General features: G+C 45.1%; 1 protein-coding gene across 1 annotated transcript in view; it reads left to right on the top strand.

Moving 5' to 3' along the window:
* Positions 1 to 18,014, top strand: part of LOC141259112 (putative serine protease K12H4.7) — a 107,588-nt gene extending 89,574 nt beyond the window's left edge. Inside the window, exons 8-9 of the mRNA XM_073674625.1 lie at positions 7,716 to 7,924; positions 17,512 to 18,014. Of these exons, the coding sequence (XP_073530726.1) occupies positions 7,716 to 7,924; positions 17,512 to 17,621 (319 nt within the window). The 3' untranslated portion in view covers positions 17,622 to 18,014. The remainder of the gene's footprint in view (positions 1 to 7,715; positions 7,925 to 17,511) is intronic.
* The last annotated feature ends 3,545 nt before the right edge of the window (positions 18,015 to 21,559 follow it).

The raw sequence follows: 21,559 nt of genomic DNA, 5'->3' as shown, positions 1-21,559 counted from the left end.
AGCTCTTGGCTACAGAAATGCTGCCTTTCCGCCTGGTGGACACAGAGGATTTTCGAGACCTTATGTCCGTCGCAGTGCCCCAGTACCAGATGCCCAGTCGGCACTACTTCTCAAAGAAAGGTGTGCCTGCGCTCCACCAGCATGTCGCACACAACATCACCGCTTCTTTGAGAAACTCTGTGTGTGACAGGGTGTATTTCACCACAGACACTTGGACGAGTAGGCATGTACAGGGGCGTTACATGTCGCTGACTGGGCACTGGGTAACTATGGTGACAGCAGGACAAGGGGCTGCTGTCCAAGTCTTGCCGTCCCCACGAGTTGTGCGTCAATCCTCTTTATGTCAAAGTTCCTCCACTGCTTCTGCCTCCTCAACCTCCTCTCGGTCTTCCACCTGCACCCAAAGCCTGTCTGGTCATGCCACAAGCTTTCTAACTGCGCAGAAGGGATCCTGCACACCTCCTTACTATGCTGGCAGTAGGGCTCAACGTCATCAGGCGGTTTTTACATTGAAATGTCTGGGAAATGTGAGTCACACAGCTGAGGAGTTGTGGTCAGCTCTGGAGAACCAATTTCATGAATGGTTGTCTCCACTGGACCTGAAACCAGGGAAGGCCGTGTGCGACAATGCTGGAAACCTGGGTGCGGCCCTTCGCCGGGGCAATGTCACACACGTGCCTTGTATGGCTCACGTGTTGAACCTGGTTGTCCAGCAATTTTTAGCCCACTATCCCAGACTAGATGGCCTTCTGCAGAGGGCACGGTCGCTGTGTGCTCACTTCCGCCGTTCGCATCCCGCAGCTCAGCGACTTACATCTCTACAGAAGTCGTTGGGCCTGCCACTTCACCGGCTAAAATGCGATGTGCCTACCCGGTGGAATTCAACTCTGCACATGTTGCAGCGACTGTGGCAGCACCGACAAGCCCTGGTGCAATACGTTCTGACGTATAGCCTGGGCCAACGAGATTCAGAGGTGGGGCAAATCACGCTGGAGGAGTGGTCTCAGATCAGGGACCTATGCACCCTTCTGCACAGTTTTGAAATGGCGACGAAGATGTTTAGTGCTGACGATGCCATTATCAGCATGACTATTCCGGTGATTTACATGCTGGAGCACATGTTAAACAGAATTCGGAGTCAGGTGGTGGCACAAGAGGAGGCGGAGGAAGTAGAGGAGGAGGAGTTGTATGCGGAAGGGCTAACATCTGCAAGGTCCAGAAGGTCGGCAGCACCAAGGCGGCAGGCATGTGAGGGTGGGGGAGATGGTTTTACCAGGGCGCATGGTAGCAGCCAAACTAGTGAGGAAGGTGCAGGAGCCCAGGAAGAAGTGGAGGACGAACTGATGGAAGACTCATCAGATGAGGGAGACCTTGATCACATTTCTGTTGTGCGAGGTTGGGGGGAGAGGACAGAGGAAGGAAGCATGATTGTTACCTCGCCACCAACACAACAGGGACTTGGTGCTCCTGGATGCGCAACACACATGAGTGCCTTCTTGCTGCACTACCTGCAACATGACCCTCGAATTGTGAGAATTAGAAATAATCCTGACTACTGGGTTGCCACACTGTTAGATCCCCGGTACAAAAGTAAATTTGCAGAAATTATTCCTGCCATAGAAAGGGATGCACGCATGCAGGAGTATCAGCAGAGACTGTTGCAGAATCTTACATGTGCTTTTCCACAAAATACCAGTGGTGCACGTAGTGAATCTCACAGTTCCAACTTGCCAACCGTGGGACCGTCAAGTGTTCAGCACTCAAACCGTAACAGAACCACAGTATCTGCTGGTAACATCAATTTTGCGGAATCATTTCACCACTTTTTTAGCCCATCCTTTGCAAGGCCACAGGAGACAAGAAGTCTGACACATAGTCAACGCCTAGAGACGATGGTACAGGAGTATCTCCAAGTAAACATTGAAGCCACGACTGTGTCACTGGACCCTTGCTCTTTTTGGGCTTCCAATCTGGATAAATGGCCGGAGCTAGCCACTTACGCCTTGGAGATCTTGTCATGCCCCGCAGCCAGCGTTCTGTCTGAACGTGTGTTCAGCGCTGCTGGTGGTGTGCTGACAGATAAGCGCACGCGGCTCTCCACTGATAATGTAGACACTCACGTTCATAAAGATGAACAAATCATGGATCCGAAACGACTTTTCTACCCCTGTGTCATCCTGGGGAGAGTAAAAGCTTGATGATTGGTTAAAATCACCCTACCAACCGTTTTAAGCTTTCAAATTACTAATCATGTTTATCTGTATCTTGACTGGAAAATAATTTGGGCTTTGTAGCAGTGTGCAGCACTGATCCTATTAGGCCATCTATAATAAGCTCCACCAGATTCAAAATTAAAAATAATTTTTAGCTGCATCTAGCCCGGAAAATAATTTTGGGGCTCCGAGATGCGCAAGACACATAAGTGCCTTCTTGCTGCACTACCTGCAGCATGACCCTCATATTGTCAGAATTCGAAGTAATCATGACTACTGGGTTGCCACACTCTTAGATCCCCCAAACTTTTCGATCAACCTTTTCATTTTAATAAAGACCAAAAAAATGGTCATTTTTGAAATTATAAGCATTAGCAGGTTGTTAGAAACTGAAATCAAACAGTTTTCAACTCAAAACTTTATTCTAGGTGATGTTACATTTTCACATAGGACCCCTTGTTCGAAAGGAGCTTCTGAACTCTCTCGTCCATTGAATTTGTCAGGTTTTGGATGGTTTCTGCTTCAATTGTTTTGCATGAGGACAGAATACCCTCCCAGAGCTGTTGCTTAGATGTGAACTGCCTCCCGCCATCATAGACACTCCTTTTAATGATGCTCCAAAGGTTCTGAATGGGGTAGAGGTCAGGGGAGCATGGGGGTCACACCATAAGTTTGTCCCCTTTTATGCCCATATCAGCCAGAGATGCAGATGTTTTATGTGCAGCATGAGATGGTGCATTATCATGCAGAAAAATGATCTTGCTGTGAAATACACGGTTCTTCTTCTTGAACCATGGCAGGAAGTGCTGTTTGAGAAAATCCACATACATTATGGAGTTCATATTTAGCTCCTTCAGGGATCCTAAAGGGGCCGACAATCTCTCTCCCCATGATTCCAGCCCAAAACATTACTCCACCTCCTCCTTGTTGGCGCTGTAGCCGTGTTTGCGTGGGGTGTCCATCAACCAGCCATCCTCCACTCCATCCATCTGGACCATCGAGCGCTGCACGGCACTCATCCGTGAACAAAACTGTTTTGAAATCAGTCTTCATGTAATGTTTGGCCCACTGGAGCCGTTTCTGCTTGTGTGAAGTGGATAGAGGAGGTCGACAGGATGGCGTATGCACAGCTGCAAACCTCTGAAGGACCCTGCATCTTGTTGTTCGGGGGACGTTGGAGGCACAAGCAGCTTCAAAAACTTGTCTGCTGCTATGACAAGGCTTTTTTGCCGCTGCTCTTTCAACCTGACGTAATTGCCTGTAGGAAAGAGTCCTCAATTTGCCCTTATCGGCACGCACACGTGTGTACTGTGAATCAGCTACATACTTCTTGATTGCCAAGACACTTCATCCTGATCATCGCACAATGTTGATTGTAGTCATGCCTTGACCTAAACACTCCACAATTTGTTGCTTCTCAGCAGCCGACACATCCTTTTTCTTTCCCATTTTGGCAGAAAATGTAGGCTGCTTAATAATGTGAGAGAGCCTTCTTAAGTAGTCTTGCCTTTCATTGGACACACCTGCCAAACTAATTAGCACAGGTGTCTGCAATTGCTTACAGTGATATAAAGAGCCCTGACACACATCACCATCAATGAGTTTAACTGACAAACAAACAAATTCTTCCCTTATCACTCCTAAACACTTTTTGCATAATAATTTGGAACGCGGTGTACATGTGCTTTTCTGCTTTTCCACAAAACACCAGCGGTTCACGTAGTGAATCTTACAGTTCTAACTTGCCAACCGTGGTCTGTATGGAATTGTTCAATAAAGGGCCCAAAATTAAGATAACATAGATGGGAGAGGTCTCTATGAATAGGAATTCCTAAGTATTTGATACCCTGTGAGGGCCAGGCAAAGGGAAAGTTGGACTGGATGGAATCCTATATGGATTTAGGGAGGGAGACATCGAGGGCCTCAGACTTCGCTGCATTGATTTTAAAATTTTACCATGTAACAAAGTGATCTATTTCAGCCATAACAGCATGGATGGATATATGTGATTGAGTGATATATACTAGGACATCATCAGCAAGTAGAGAGCACTTTTACTCGGTGCCTCCCACCTCAATCCACCTAATATTGGGGTTATGGCGAATTGATGAGAGCAGGTGCTCCGTCACTAGGATGTATAAGAGAGGGGACAGAGGACATCCCTGCCTTGTCCCATTGGTGATTGTGAAAGGTGATTGAAAATGTTCTGACGCACCCCCTGGGCCTTGGGACACCCGGAGCCGGACCCTTTTTGGTGGATGCTGGTGGTTGTAGTCTTCGTGGCGGCGACCCGGTTCCGTGGCTCAGGGCGGTCAAACCAGTGGCGGAACTATTTATGTGGTTTTGATGTTTAAATGTCCGACTACGCCACCCGTGGATTGCGGTCAGAGTGAACCGCCGCTACAGGGCAGACCGCTGAGGCTGGTGTTGTGGGTGCAGCAGAGCGTAGCATAACTCCCCACGGGAGGAGTATAGCCTCAGGGCAGTGTATGCGGAGGATGGGGGTGATGGTGCAGGGCAGCAGCAGTAACGACACTGAGTCAGTGATGCAGTTCAGGGCCTTTACTCACAGTTCTTATTATCCAGACCACGTCTGCAGGTAACGGCTGCCCACGTCGTACTGTGCTCACCAGGTGAGGGGCTCAGATAACTCCCAGATAACTTTGGAGCGCTTCACAGGACCCCCTTTGTGTGTCCTTTGTCTGGCCTTTCTTACCAACACTTCTGTCCGGCTGCCTCGGGCCTCCTCTTGGTAAACTTGGCGCCAGTTTCCCTGACCCTATGTGGTGCCTTCCTAGCGGGTGTAGCGAGGGGCTGCGCCACATAAAATGTCACAGCCTCCTGTTTCTAGCTGAGGGTCGTTTCCTGCCTCCACTAGTTCGGGGACCGGTCTCCCCCTTTGGCCTGACCCCTCCACGCAGGTGGATTCGGGCGTGCGGTGGCGACTCGCCCGTCCGCACCCCTGGGATCCCTTCATTCCTCGTTCCTGGAGCCTTCTCCGCTCCTCTTCCTTCCTTCTCCCTCTTCCAGGCCTGGGCCTCTGTTACTAGGCCCGCCTCCGGAGCAGAGCTCATGCAGAGCCCCTGCTCCCTGCCACTTCTGCTCAGACTTCTCTGCACTGAACTAAGATGGTGCCCACCTTTTATACTCCCTTCTCAATGCACCCAGGAACTGCTTCCTCCCTGCTCCTGCACTACAGGGTTCCCCTTCCTCAGTGTTCCCTCCCCCCACTCCAGCCAGGGACAGGGACTGTCGTGCCCATCTCAGGGGCATATTGGTCGCCCTGCCCCACGGCAATGTGGTGTAATGCATGCAGGTGTCGGGTCCTGATCCACACTCCATCCTTACCTGAGAGTGAGATATCACACCTCTGGGTGAGGTGCAATACGTCTGTAGCAACCGAGCCCTCAGGGTGCTACAGTTCCATTTATCTTCAGCCTAGGTGACGTATTGCGATACAGGGCCGTGATTTTGGCTATAAAAGGGTCCCCTAGACCCCTACCCCAAGCTTTTGAAGAGAATCATATATGGCGTGCCAGGAGACTCTATGGAATGCTTTCTCAGCATCCAACGAGAGTATCTAATTACAAATTTTTAACTGCATCTAGCCCAGGAAATACTTTGTGCCTAGTAGCAGTGTCTGCTAGTCAGCGGATTATCCCGGCTGTTAAGCAAGCTACACCACCTGTAGTTTAGACACTTAATTTTTTCAAAGGAAATGCTTCGGGACCATGGGATACTCAGTGAAGAGCATCAGGAGGCACCCCAAGGCATAGGGGCTGGGACTGGCAGTAGGATGCCTTGCGGTGGACAGCCGAGCTCGATCCTTATAAAAGCTTTTTAACTGCAGCAGCTTTAGTGGACGCTACTGGAGCTGGAATTACGCGGCTGCTGGCATGAGACTTGCCCTCCAATAGATCCTTGTAAATGGATTTAAAGTGTATTCATTCAAATTAGAGAGACAATTTAAATTAAAAAGCTTAGAGCTGCCTCCACCACAGGGGGGCTCGCTCGACCCACCAGCGGACAGGCACCAGTATTGGGAGAGGGGGGCTGGCCATCAGGGTTCACCGCGGCTCTGGCACAAACCCGGCGACACGGAGGTGGCACGGGCAGGAGCGGACTGGCCGTGTCGGCTTCTCACTTTTTGGATTTTAGAAGGGCATGACATGCCTATATCTGTGTCTCCCCCTCCTTTTACTCCTCCACCTCTTTTATTTTCGCATGACTATATGTACTTGTCACTTTTCCATGTGTTAGTTGTGTCTTCTGAGCAGTTTGTCAGCTTTTGGACACCTTTGAAGGTGTTTTCTATGTGTTTCTATGTGTTTTTGTTTGCCTGCCATTGGTTTTAACGGTGTTCGAAGGTGTTCGACGAACAGTTCGGCGAACACACGGGTGTTCGACGAACCGAACCGAACTCGAACACTACGGGGGTGGCTCAACACTAGTTATGATGGCTAGATGATTGGGCAAAAGCATCTCCAAAATAAAAGGTCTTATGGGCTATTCCCAGTAAGCAGTGGTGAGTACTTATCAAAAAATGTTCAGTGAACGGTAACCTGCCACCAGGGTCATGGGTCATCAAATATCATTGATGCAAGAAGTTGACAAGGGGGGCCAAACTAGCCGGTCTGGTTGTCTTCTGCAGAAAGTCTTCTGTTGGTTTAGTTTCTAAAAAAAGCAATGTAATGCTCCAGGCAATCCTCTGGTGGGAGTACATTGGATTCTGGCATTCATGTGGATGTCACTTTGACACGTACCACTTACCTAAACATTGCTGCAGACCAAGTACAACACAGTGACTTGTGTTCAGCAGCAAAATGCAACCTGCTACCATGCATAGTCATTTTCTTCTTTGATCCAATCCTCAACAAAGAGTTTATAATGTTGACTTGGCCTCTGAATTCACAATCTGGACCTGGATCTGAAAAATCTGTGCCATGTGCTAAATACCAAAGTCCTAATCATGAGGGTCCTACATGACTTCAGGGCTCTTCTGGCAATACCACAGGAACTCTTCTGAGATCTTGCTTAGCCTAGATGGGTCAGAGGTGTTTTGGCAGGATGAGGGAGACCTGCACAATATTAGGCAGGTGTTTTCAATGTTTTGGTTGATCAGTATATGTCTTCTAAAGTAAGTACTGTGTCCAAAAATGTTGCGACATCTGCATGGATACATAAACCACAGATTGCTGTGGTCATTGAGGTGTAAAAATGTGTATGGTGTTGGGGGTTAAATTTGTCTATGGAGATTTGGACCTTTTGGAACTGAAAAATAAAAGTGCTCATCGGTTTTAAATATATTTATATTACGAAACTCATTAGTAGATCATTTTCAACTACTTGGTAACAGATAAAATGCTTCTCAATAGTGAACATTCAACGAAAAGGAAATCCGAGAAGGCTTCAATACATACTGTAATATAGCAGAAAGTGTACTTTTTTTTTTTCTAATACTTGCTCCTAAAACCTTATATTGTGACTGTTTGCTTTTTGCAGTTACCATGTACAGCAATGTACTGATATTTATGGGAAGGACTTTAATTTACCGACTGTCGTTGGTGCAATTCAGCAAACAAATGAAAATTGCGGAGGTCTCAATGTCCAAAGTAGCAGAATAATTTTTCCAAATGGCTTGATTGACCCATGGCATGCACTGGGGATTAACTCCAATCTAAGCAGCGATCTTCTGGCCTTTCCAATGCAAGGTAATTGTCAATTTTGTAATTTCTTTTTAAATTCCTTATCATTGAAATTCATGAAGTGTACGACACCTCGGTTCTTATCACCACTTTCTCCTGCCCTTTGGATAAACTGTGAGACTTTAATTGTTACATTTTAACTTTTTAGAAATCTCACTTTAATTATTTAATTAAATACCTGTTAACCTTTTTTTTTTCTTCATGACTGTGAAACTTGTTAGTGGCTTGGCCTCAAGGGGCCAGACTACTAAACATTCTTTGGAATATTTTGTGTTCATAGAGGGGAGACCTCCATCTTTAAGGGTAAATGCACATATTGGGGATTTAGTGTGGATTTTCTGCAGAACTGCTGCTGCTTTTCCACATCAATACGCACATGCAGATTTTGTTGAAAAATTCACCCAATGCATTGCAATAGTGAAGACCGCAATGAAATCTGCACAAAGAATTGACATGCAACAAATTGTAAAATCTGCTAAGCAAGTAAAATTATGTGCAGAAAATCTCCATAACATGAAGATGAGAGTTAAAATATTAACTAACGAAGCTGGTTCTGAAGTAGACTGGAATTTCCGCATTCAAAGCTGCTTGGAAAATACGTGACAGGACATGTTACGCTTATTGGTAGTCTTAAATCAACTTGGAAGAGCTCAGAAGAACAAAGTTCAGCTTAACTTTCATGTCATAAATGGAGATGAGCGAACCCGAACTGACCTAGTGTCCGTTGCTGAATTCCGAACAGAGGCATTCCTTTTGGCAGCCCCCTAGCCCTCACTACGACCACTTTACAGCACCAAAGTTCGGGTCCCCATTGACTTTATGGGGTTCGTGTAGAGTTCTGGTACCCAAACCGAACTTTAGATTAAAGTTCGGTCGAACCCGAACATCCATGGTCTGCTCATCCCTAGTCATAAATCAGTCGACAGGAGCTCAGAAGAAGGAAGGTAACTGTTATAAACTCTCCTCTAAGAATGAGCTCACTGATCAATTAAAGGGAATCTGTCAACCCCTGGGAGATATCAGACCTCTACTATGGGCATACAGGTTATAGAAAAGTAAATCTATACATACCTGTATGGCCCATAGTAGAGGTCTGATTGAAAAGAAATCTGTGTTTATAAACTTCGTTGTGCACAGGCTTGGCGTCCGGGGGACGGGAAGAAATCCCCGCCTATCTGTTTATTATTCCCAGAAATCCCCGCCTATATGCTTAGTTATCATATCCTTCTCCCCTGCATGTCACAGTTCCCCGTGACTTGCATGGTTTTCCCTCACTTGCCGGACATGCGCAAGGCGCCGCTCACATATAGCGCGTTTTGCTTCATCCCAGCCCCATCCCTCCGTGCACAGCGCTGCAGGGTTCTATTGCGCAGAAGTCGGGAAGTGACAGTGAAGTTTAGTGAGTTTCTGCCTAAGAAAAATATCTGCGTGCAAAATTATTGGGCAGCTAAATGAAAAAACGAAATTTACCCACCTAAATTTGTTGACTTTCATCAGTGATGGTGCGAATAATAACCAATGTACAAAATACACTTCTGACATATAAAAAAAAAAATCAGTGCCAAATGTAGCCTCCACTCTTTCCAATAACGGTCATGAGCTTTCCATCCATGGAATCTGTTACATAATTCGTTGATTATCAACTTTTTGGGCATCACCAACCACAGCCCCCCAGACACTGATCAGAGAGGTGACTGTTTTGACCTTCATCATAAATCTCTCACTTAAGAAGGACCTACATGTTCTCAATAGGCTGTAGGTTAGGTGAGGAAGGGGCCATTTCATTATTCTTTCATCTTTTAAGCCTTTCTCTGGCAGCCAAGCAGTGGAGACTGATTTGTATGATGGATCATTGTCCTGCATAAAAATCATGGTTCTTGTATAACTGCTTGAATATAGTGGACTCAAAATCAACTCCCAAATCTACTGCCAGTTTTTAGAAGATATCTTCAACCTGAAAAGGTGCAGCTAGTACATCTTTAAAGGGGTTGTCCACGACTTTATATACCCCCACCCCCATATATCCCCCCGGGGCCCCTAAGACTTCTTGGAATTACCTTCTGTTGCTGATAATGCCTGTGAGCAGCGCTATCACTGGCCGCTCCACAGGCATCACGTGACCCCCGGCTGCAGCTGGCTCTGACATCCGTTGATGTCACGACAAGTGCTGGTAGGAGCTGGGGGTCACGATCTCCCTGGTTCCACGGTGGATGCCAGGCTGTGGGCAGGGTTACCCCCCCCACACCCCCGCGTAACACCCGGCATCCACCGTGCACTCCCCATTCGTTGTGAAAGCGCGCGGTCGATGCTGGGTGTGACGTGGGGGTTAACCCCGCAGGGACCCCAGCGCTGAGTCACGCCTCACTTGTAGTGACGTCAGCGCGGGGTCACATGATGCCTGTGAGCGGCCACCGATAGCACCGCTCACAGGCATTATCAGCAACAGAAGGTATTTACAAGAAGTCTTAGGGGCCCCAGGGGGGATACATTGGGGGGGGGGAAATAAAGTAGTGCACAACTTCTTTAATACCAGCCCATAGCAGCACCCCACCGCCAGCTTGGTGACATCTCAGTCAAACTGGAGGTCTGTGCTTGTTACTGATCTAGCCAATGGCCCATCCATCTGGTCCATAAAGAGTAACTCTCATCTCATCAGATAAACATAGCAGTAACAAAATCCATCCCTTAGAGGAGGTAGCACTCCACAATGACTAAAACCATACTGACCTCTACGACAATGAGTCTTCGAGGATCAAGAAGTGTCTTACAAGTATACAATATATAAAATACTAGATTATTTATTAGTAAGCTACAATACATTAAAAATGAAATGATCTAAAAAGTGCTTCAAGCCAAGAGGGAGCCTAGCTCCAGAATCATGAATAACAAACTATATGCTAAATAACTATGGTTATATAAGTGCACTTACAAGCAATCTTAATACATCTTGGCCTATAGACTTTGCATACAGAGATATTGGCTGTATTCAGTGTGCATATATATGATATCCATCTAACTAATAAACAAAGTTTACAGACACTATAATCCAATGCAAAAAAAAATATTAATCCCTGTTAATGCTTATAGCCATAATAGGTCTAGAAAGATAGTTACTATCATTCAAAGTGCCCATTACATATGCATCTAAATCAGGCGTATATGGGCCGCACATAGAACAAATGTGAATTTGGAGGGCCACATTCTTTGCAGGATGATATGAAATTTTTAATGATACTATATTGTTTTTTTCTATACACCTTTTTGGATAATTTTTTTAACCTTTTTGGCTTTTTTATTCTTTTACATGGCATTCATTTTTATGGGCTATGGTACAGTTTTATAGTTTTTACTAGTTTACAGTTTTTTTTTTTTATCCTATCACCCATGACAGCACCTACAACGAGAGAGGGGATCCGCCCTTCCAGGACAGGAAACCTACAGAATAAAAGGGCGGCGCCTCTCCACCACCTCAGTTGGTTTCCTGTCCTTGAGGGGAAACCTTGTTAATATGGTGGCAGAAGAAAGAAGAGAAGATTATTCCCAATGGGGAGAACCTTACACAGGCTTACCTGTTGAAGATCCGGATATGACTGAGCGGCGCCCTGCCTGGGGTCTGCGTCTCCAGCTCCGTGCATCAGTGGAAAAGCTGCTGTTGAACTGTGCCCCTATCTGGGGTCGGCAGATCCAGCTCTGCACGTCGGTGAGAGCGCAGCTGTGGAACTGCGCCCCTGTCTGGGGTCAGCATCTCCAGCTCTGCACATCAATGGGAGCACGTGTTGAGCTGCGCCCCTGCCTGGGGGCAGCCGCTCCAGCTTTGATCGGCGCACTATTGGAGGCGCCCCTGCCTGGGATTGACCACCCCAGTATTGCTCAGGCATGGACGGATGGAGAGGAACAGGCCTGTGACTCGTTCCAGCCTCCGAATCCGTACAGCTGGTGGTGAGTGATGTTCGTGAATGTTTACCTTGTTTATGGGGCCCATTCCTGGTTATGGTTACTAGGAAAGGCTGAAGGATGTTAGCGCAAAACTCAAAAAATGGGTGTGTGGGCACTCTGTAAGACCCCATCTGGGCCAAGGGCATCGTGCTTTAAATATGGCTTCAGGACGGAAGCTTGCCCTTGGACCTCTAGGCTAAAGTTAGCCACATGTCTGGGCCGCACAGAGCCTCATGATTATTCTTCAGAATTTACCACAAAAATGAGCCTCAATCTGCCCAGTAAATGTTAAACTAACTCTGAGGTTTTTACTGTTGTCCTCCAGTCTGTTTACTCCATCCATAGGACGGCATATAGTGTTAATACAGCACATGGTCTCTGAAGGTCTGCTGTCCAGCTGCATCTCATCAGTTGGCTCCTTCGGGTGGGGCTAGTCTGACAATTGAGATTTACCACCCAAAGGAAAGATTTATCCTTCATTCAGATGGATTACTCTTTTAAATAAAAATCTGAGAGCAGTGCCTTATAAAGCCTCTTTGCGCTTCACAAAGAGCACATCATAGCTCTTTATATCACATCATAGTGCCTCATAGCGCCTCATGCCACATCTTAGTGCCTCATAGCATAGCGCTTCATAGCACATCATAGCATAGTGCCTCATAGCATATCGCTTTATAGCACATCGTAGCGCCTCATGGCACATCATAGTGCGTCATAGCATAGCGCTTCATAGCACATCATAGTGCTTCATAGCGCCTCATGGCACATCATAGCATAGTGCCTCATAGCATAGCGCTTCATAGCACATCATAGTGCCTCATGGCACATCATAGCATAGTGCCTCATAGCATAGCGCTTTATAGCACATCATAGTGCCTCATGGTACATCATAGTGCGTCATAGCACATCTTGGTACGGCACTGCATGGTGCATGGTACGGCACTGCATGGTGCATGGTGCATGGTACGGCACTGCATGGTGCATGGTGCCTCCTGGCACAGCATGGTGCATGGTAGTGTCTCAAAGCACATCATAGTGCCTTATGGCTCTTCATAGCATAACATATCATAGTGACTCATAGCATATCATAGTGCCTTATGGTGCATTCATAGTGCCGTATAGCGCCTGTTAGTACCTCATAGCGATTCACAGTGCCTTTTAGTACCTAATGGGGCCTCATAGTGTCTCTCAGTGCTTCAGGGTACCCCTGTGCCTTGTAGTGCTTTTATAGGGTGTCTGTGCCTCATAGTCCCTATTTGTAAAGGTACTGGTTCCACAACTAAGTTTGTCTGACAAAACCAAGTTCAGTGACTGTAAACTGTGCATGGCAAGCTTACTGAATTCAGGGGGGAAAATATCCTAGCCTCTATTTTGAGACAGAGGGTGGCAGTATTCCTGGCTGGTGCTCAGTGGAATGCCGATTGGAGGCAGGGGACAATAAGAGCGCTTCCTTAGTTTTGCAGGTTAATAATAAACCTTGTGGGGTTTCACTCTTAAAGGTAGGAGGCATCATGTAGTGCTCATACAGCCATTGTGGGTTTGGCCAATCGAGCGCAGTTTTATTGCTTTTTACAGGTTGCACAGAAGTCGTAAACATTAATATTTCTGGTCTTGTCCAAGCTCTGACAACTAAATAGGACAGACCCTGACTACTTGTATACAGCTCAGCTAACCCAGCTTGATCAAACAAAACAATATTTATCAAGGGCAACCACTGATACTTGTGGAGTCTGGCCTGTGTCTCTGATTAGCTCCAAAGCACATACCATCTGCTCTGCTCTCCAGCAGTCTGACTAAGGTGAATGGCTAGCCTGCTCTAGTGCTTAGCTCTCCAGGGGCCCTAATCAAGACCTGTAAAGCTATTATTTAACCCAGTCCTACCTGGGTTTGCTACAACCCGAAGGGGCTGTAGAGATTCCTGAGTTAGATCATTGGAAATGGACTCTAGAAGACCTGCTAGTAAATCCGCAGTTCCAGATTGCGATATAGTAGTATAGGCTTTTAAGGAGGTATACAATCTGGTTCCAGTTCACATGAAACATCAAATTTCCCCAGAATAGTTCTTGGCATAAAATGAGGATTTAGGCTTTCAGTTTGTCTCCTTCCATTCAGATGTTAATGAACCTTAAGGTCAAAATTAATAAGCAGTCTGGCCACAACTCTGAACAAGGCAGTATTGCTGTTATTAACTCTAATCTCCTACATTCCAGTAGTAGCATGGTCACGGGTACACACCCGTGGGCTCCCTCTAAAGACCCGGTTCCTCTAACCTAAAGAAGCTTTAGGCAGTATGTAAGAAAGTTCCATTCATCTATACATGGTCACTATGTAAAGGCCCCGTCACACTTGGCGACGCTGCAATGATCCCGACAATGATACGACCTGTCAGGGATCGTTGCTGCGTCGCTATGTGGTCGCTGTTGAGCTGTCAAACAGGCGGACTCGCCAACGATCAGGGGAGCAGCGACATCGTGGAAAGAATCTTTCCTCGATGTCCTGCTCCTGGTTACGAGCCTGCTGAAGCAGGAGCAGGCAGGTAACTGGTAAACATCGGGTTACTAGGGGCACACGCGCTCCTAGTAACCCGTTGTTTATCATGGTTACCACTCTGCTACAGTGAGCGGGAGGTTACCGCTCACTTTAGCAGGCTCGTAACCATGATAAACAGCGGGTTACTAAGTGCGCGTGTGCCCCTAGTAACCCGATGTTTACCATGGTTACCAGCCTGATCGCTGCTCCCGCTGGTCACACACAGCGATGTGTGCTGACCAGCGGGAGAGCAACGACCAAAAAATGGTCCAGGACACTTTGCAGCGATCAGCGACCTCACAGCAGGGGCCTGATCGTTGCAAAGTGTCACACATAGCGACATCGCTGGTGAGGTCGCTGTTGCGTCACAAAAACCGTGATACAGCAGCGATCTCTCTATGTGAGACGGGGGCTTTAAGGTCTTATCATACAACAGAGTAGCTTTATCTTACATAAACCATTATGGAGGAACTCTGCCAAGATCCCTAATGACACTTATGTCTAATCAGTTCAGATGGCGAAGTCTAACCTTTTATCTTTAACAGCACCTCATATAAAGAGGAAGAGAATTGCAAGTGGACCTTTTTATCCGTAGACTACTGAAACTGTGTCCAACCTGCATTGAATAAGCAAGGAATGTGAAAGTGAGCTTTGGATCTAGGCCCATTTTCAGTCCAAAGATGGCACCCTGGGATGTGAATCCAGTGCTTACGGCTGTAACAAGCCTTCGCTTGAACCCATGGATTCAGGGTCTTCACATTAAAGACTGTTATCCCGATGGCCCTGACTTCAGCATGGTAAGTTAGTGACATTCAAGCTTTTTCGGTTAATCCTTTGTTTATACAGATCCTAGAAGATGGGTCGGTTCCGGAGCTACTTTATCTTCCAAAGATAGCTTCCAGTTTCCATAAAAGTCAGGAAATTATGCACCCTAATTTCTGTGCTAATCCAGGGAATCCATGGCAGAACAATAAGAAAGCGGATGTCCCCATCAAGCATTATGTAAGGTTGCGATTCAGTCTTCACCTTGCACCATCTATAGACACTATAGGCTTGATCTGGGATCTTCTGCTGTCCTTTCCTTTAGGAAAACTGTTCTACAGGCTGTGGTCCCACCCTAACTTTAGAATTTTTTCTCTGTAAATCTCTCGTTGTAGGTGCTGTCATGGGTGATAGGATAACACTAAATTACTTACCGGTAATGTGTTTTTCCTGAACCCATGACGGCACCCTTATATTCCCTCCCATCACTGGTAGAAGTTGATCACTTCTTTTCCTTCATGGTGTTTGATTCACGTGGTGTGTAGAAGAAAAAATCATGGGATATATAACTATTAAGTAGTGTCCTCTCATGCTCTGTAAACAACTGAGGTGGTGGAGAGGCGCGCTGCCCTTTTATTCTGTAGGTTTCCTGTCCTGGAAGGGCGGATCCCCTCTCTCGTTGTAGGTGCGGTCATGGGTTCAGGAAAAACACATTACTGGTAAGTAATTTAGTGTTTTTCTGTTTTTTTTTTTTTTCCCTTGGTCTCCCCTAATTGGTCACAGTGAATTTTTTTTTCTTACAATTTGCACCATATAGTAATCCTGACCAACTTCTTATAGTAATGTCACCATCTTTAAATAGTTTCCCCATATCATGGTAATGTCCCCATCTTGTATTAATGACCTCCATCCTGGTCCCTATCTTGTAAAACAGTGAGCTGAAAAGAATCGCTGACTTAGGAAGCCCTCGGGTCCAGTCCACAATCATTACGTGGGCTCCGGTGCCTGCGGGTCGAATTAAGCAGCCTCAGGGGCCGCATGTGGCCCTTAGGCCACGTGTTTGAGACCCCTGATCTAAATCCTATTTATAGTGTTGACAAAATGTAGGTCTGAGATGAGCCAGATACAGAAACTGAAGGTATCATGGTGTTAATTACCTGAATAATAAGTGTGCTGGCCAAATCTGCAGAAAAGACCAGAGCTAAGTCCCTCCATCCCGATGCTTGTTTCGCCTTGCTTCTTCTTGGGGCTGAATACAGCTAATATCTCTCTGTGCCAAGTCTATAGACTAAGATGTATTAAGATTGCTTAGAAGTGGACCTATATAACCATAGTAAGTAATTTAGCATATTTTGTTAATCATGATTCTGGAACTGGGTTCCCTCTTGGCTTGACGCACCTCTTTTTTTTAGATGATTTAATTTTTTTGTATTGTATTTTTGCTTACTAAAGAATCTAGTCTTTTACATACTGTATACTTGTAGAACACATCTTGATCCTCAGACTCACCATCGTAGGGGTCAGTATGGTTCTCATCTCATCAGGCCATAAAAACTTTGACAAATCTGTCTTCAGATATTTCTAGGCCCATTCTTGATGTTTCAACCTCTGTGTCTTGCTCAGTGGTGGTCTGTTTCAGCCTCCCTTACCTTGGCCATGTCTCTGAGCCCTGAGCTCGTTGTACTTCTGGGAACTCCAGAGAGGTTGCCAATCTGGAATATGACAGCACTGGAGGATAATTGGTTCCTGGTCACTTTTCGCTTTGATTGTTCTCAAATCTTTGGCAGTTTAATGTGTTTTTTTCTCAACACGTTTTTTGAAACCCTGGTGACTATTTTCAAGAACTTTTGATGGTTCTGTGATCACACCACATCATGGCAATTTCAAGGGTCCTGAATCTTTTTAAGACTTTTAACAAATATTTGACTTTTCACAGTCAGGTAAACCTTTTTTTTTTTTTAATTACCTATTTTGCCTGAGTGAAAACAAGCTGCCTAATAAGTCCACACACCTTGATTAAGGGTGTTGATTTCCTTTGTCCTCTTCCTCATTACACAAACCCACATTACCTGATCGATCATCTAATAAATAACCAAGTTTATACAACTCCTGAGCTGTAAAATCTGCATAAAAATGATCTGGTCAAAATAATCACTTGCCTAATAATTGTGCACAAAGTGTAATTGAATTTCTAGCAGTCAGGGGTATATTTCCTCTTCATCAGCCAGTATGAAGGAAAAAAAATGAGTTGTTTTTGAAGCCCATCTAATAGTTTGCTTTTACAATAGAAATGACTCCAGGTAACGTTCCCCATGTAATCTATTCTAGTTATATACAGTACACCGATTTTTGCTTTATTGTTACAGATGCCGCTCACTGTGCAGACATGTATCCGTCCCGCCCCGCGGAGCCTACAGTGTTACCTTCAGTAAGAAGACAGATATTTGAGCAGCTTACAAAATGGTTACAGTTGTAAACCAAAGAAAATCTGAAGCTTTCGGCCTGTTATGTCCATGAAAATGAATGTTAAGAAATTTTTGTGCGCCTCAAATTAGTTGATCTGATTAGCGAAACTACAATTTTCCGCATACTCTGCCAAACCTTTCCATGCTGGGAGCTGTAGTTTGTCGACATCTGGAGAGCCACAGGTTGCCTTGGAATATTCAGAATATCATGGTATCGGAATGTCTGGAACATTCTGGAGACCCTGCAGATGGCGTTCAAATTTATAGATAATTTTTGTGTCAATATGACCACACAGCATGTGGCTTTATTTCACTGTTTGTATAAACTCCTTGATTTTTGATCCTGGCGCAAATCTTGTTTAGTTAGCAGTCCAATAAAATTGCTGTTTATTTTTGCAAAATAACTTGTGTTGTGCTTTTCCATCCTTTGTCTATTGACTTTTTTTTTCGTTTTTTTTATTTTATAGTCCTCTCCATTCTTAATATAAGAAAATGTTTTGTAATCCACAGATTAGAAAGTCACTGAATTGGGTCTACATAGATGGATCCTGTGAGACCATGATTGCATTCAGTGTACTATATTTTTATGCCTCCACTTGGCAATAAAGCCCCCTCTTATATGCCTCTGCTCAGTATTACTGTAACAATGTGTCCGCTGGCAGCGACTTATCTTCCTTTGGCACAAAAAGGTCACGTATTTGAATTAAATCTCCCCGATCCTTATCTTTCCTGAGATCATCATCTGGGGAGAGTCAGAAGGCCACCATACACATCAGATGGTTGGCAGGTCCCACTGAAATCAATGTAATGTGTAAGGGGGCCTTTACATATGAATTGGGGGATTTTCCTATCAAAATAGAGATTTAAAAAGTTTATCAAATGAGACTGAAGAACAACTCATATTTCTATTCCAATATGTATCCTGTACAAATTGTGTGCTGGGCAGAATCAATGTCCAGCATGAGGGCTCCATACCCTCCTCTTGTCCTGCATAAGACCCCCATAGCTTCCCCATGCCAAGCATCCCATACACATGATAAAAAACACCACATACTAACCTTGCTCCCGTTCCCTCGGCACTCAGCCTCTGCTCCCATCTCCCGTGCGCTGACCCTCCGCATAGCCCTCGGCTATCTTGGTCCACAGGCTGGATGGGAACAGCCAGAGGGCCGGATGTGACCCGCACTTTGCCCAGGTCTGTTCTAGGGGCAGAAGTTTCAACATTAGGTCACATTCACACACTCAGCATTTGGTCAGTATTTTGCATCAGTTTACTCAAACTCTGCTGCTTTTTCAGGTCTAAAAAAAAATAAATGGAAAGTTTGTGGTCTGTATCCGAGCTGCCAGCTGATGAAGAAACGTCAAGTGCCAGAGATGACTATCTTCTTTTTTTTTTTTTTTTTCTCTCTACGTGTTTTGAAGTGTAGCCCCAAATATATGGTTTTTGTTTCCTGAAGACGTGGGCTTCACTTCAAAACGTGTAGAAAAATAAAGTTATTTTACATCATTTCTGGCTCTTGACGTTTGTTCGTCAGCTGGCAGCGTGAACACACACCACAAACTTTCCATTTTTTTTTTATATTTTCCTGCTGAAATCACCCATGGATCTGCAGCAGCCACACAACCTGGGAACAGGTCAGCATATATTGATACCATCTTTTATTATTTATTACCGGATAAGACCCCATCTTTTCTCCTCAGCTGTTTATATCATCTTCAGGTCTGGGATGTTGCTGTATATGCCAGTAGTGTATCTGAAAAGTCCTGATTAAAGTCAGACAATCTTCTCTAGATTTTACCAAATTTTAGCGGCAATAATATATTTGGTGCAAATAAAGTCTTCACACTTCTTCTTTTTTTTTCTTTCCTTTTTTGGCTTTAATGTGGATAAACGTTCTGCAGATGATCATTGTTTTGTGATGAAAATATGTCTAAACTTCTAAATCCATCTATAGTAAATATGGGCCATTGTGTTAGTCCAAATATATGGGATATGTTAGGCAAGCAAGGATGTGAAAATATGGTAAAAGGAAAATGTATGCCGTATTCCTTAGTTAACATTCCCTTTAATCAACTCAGACTTGGGTGATTAAACTTGTATTTTCATTAAAGGGGTCATCTGGAACTACTATCATTTTTTTTATCTCATGGGGCCAAGAACTAACAGGCAGCTACAGTGGCTTGCGAAAGTATTCACCACCCTTCACCCCCCCCCCCCCCCGGCTCTTAACCTATTTTGTTACATAACAACCTATAATCCGACTATTTCGTGCATCACACAAATCCAAAATTGGTGAAGTGAGGAGAAATATAGGGTTAAATATGAGATCAAATAACTAAAAATTGGCATGTGCATATGTACTCGCCCCTTTTTCTATGAAGCCCCCAAAAAAATTCTGGTGTGAGCAATTACCTTAAGTCACATGCTTAGTGAAAAGAAGTCCACCTGTGTGCAATCTAAGTGTCACATGGTCTGTCAGTATATACACACCTTTTCTCAAAGGCCACAGAGGCTGCAACACCATAAAGCAAGAGGCACCACTAACCAAACAGGCTAAAGAGATCTTTAATCATTAGGGGCAAAGTTGTTGAAGTTGGGTAATTGGGATATTCTTTTTAATCTCTGATGATCCCCCGGAGCACCATCAAATCAATTATCAAATTGAAAGAACATGATACCACAACAAACCTGCCAAGAGGGCTGCCCACCCAAACTCTCAGCCCGGGCAAGGAGGGCATTAATCAGAGATGTAGCACAGAGACCAAAGGTAATCCTGAAGGAGCTGCGGAGTTCCCATGCGAAGACTGGAGTGTCTGTCCATACGAACACCATAAGCTGTACACTCCGTAGAGGTGGCCTTTATGAAAGAGTGGGCAGAAAAAAAGCCTTTACTTACTCAAAACGATCCTTACTATTTGTGTTTGCCAAAAGACATGTGGAAAACTCCCCAAATGTATGGAGGAAGGTGCTGTGGTCAGATGAGTCCAAAATTGAACTTTTTGGCCACCAAGGTAAATGCTATGGCTGGCGCCAAACCAACACAGCTCATCACCCCAAGAACACCATCCCCACAGCATGATGCTGCCACCACCAGATTTCACTCTGGGGATTTTTTTAAGCAGCAGGGACAGGGAAAATGGTCTGAGTCAAAGGGAAGATGGATGGTGCGAAATACAGGGATATTCTTGAGCAAAACCTGTTTCAGTCTCAGTGATTTGAGACTGGGACAGAGGTTCACCTCCCAACAAGACAGTGACCCAAAGCATACTTCTAAATAAACACGAGTGATTTTAAGGGGAAACGTGTAAATGTTTTGGAGTGGCCTAGTCAAAGCCCCGACCTTAATCCAATTGAGAATCTGTGGTCAAACTTGAACATTGCTGTTCACCAGAGGAAACCATCTAACTTGAAGGAGCTGGAGCAGTTTTGCCTTGAGGAAAGGGCAAAAATCACAGTAGCAAGATGTGGAAAGCTCAAACTTATCCAAAGCAACTTGTAGCTGTAATTGCCGCAAAAGGAGACTCTACAAAGTACTGACTTTAGGGGGGTGACCTAGTTATGCACACTAAAGTTCAGTTTTGTCCTATTTGTTTGCTTCACGATAAAAAGAAAACCAAATGTTCACAGTTGTACGCATGTTCTTTACATGAACTGATGCAAACCCTCAAAAATCCAGTAAAGTTCCAGGTTATGCAGTGGCAAAACATGAAAATGCCAAGGGTGGTGAATACTTTCGCATGCCACTGTATTTTCAAACTACAGTACCTGCCTGTTCTACCTGTCCCCACCTCATTGTGATAAGACTGCTTCTGTTAGTGATTCTGATGCTTCACGACTACAGAGCAGTTCTTACTCTTCCGGGCTGCTTTGTTGATGTGGTGTGGCTGCTGACATCATGTTGATTTTATAGCTGGCTCCCCACAGTTATATAGTGAGGAGCCAATGGTC

The sequence above is a fragment of the Phyllobates terribilis genome, unplaced genomic scaffold (assembly GCF_046119375.1).
Source record: "Phyllobates terribilis strain yellow unplaced genomic scaffold, ASM4611937v1 Scaffold_3__8_contigs__length_932513732, whole genome shotgun sequence".
NCBI lineage: Eukaryota > Metazoa > Chordata > Amphibia > Anura > Dendrobatidae > Phyllobates > Phyllobates terribilis.
This window is presented reverse-complemented; position numbering and strand designations above follow the sequence as displayed.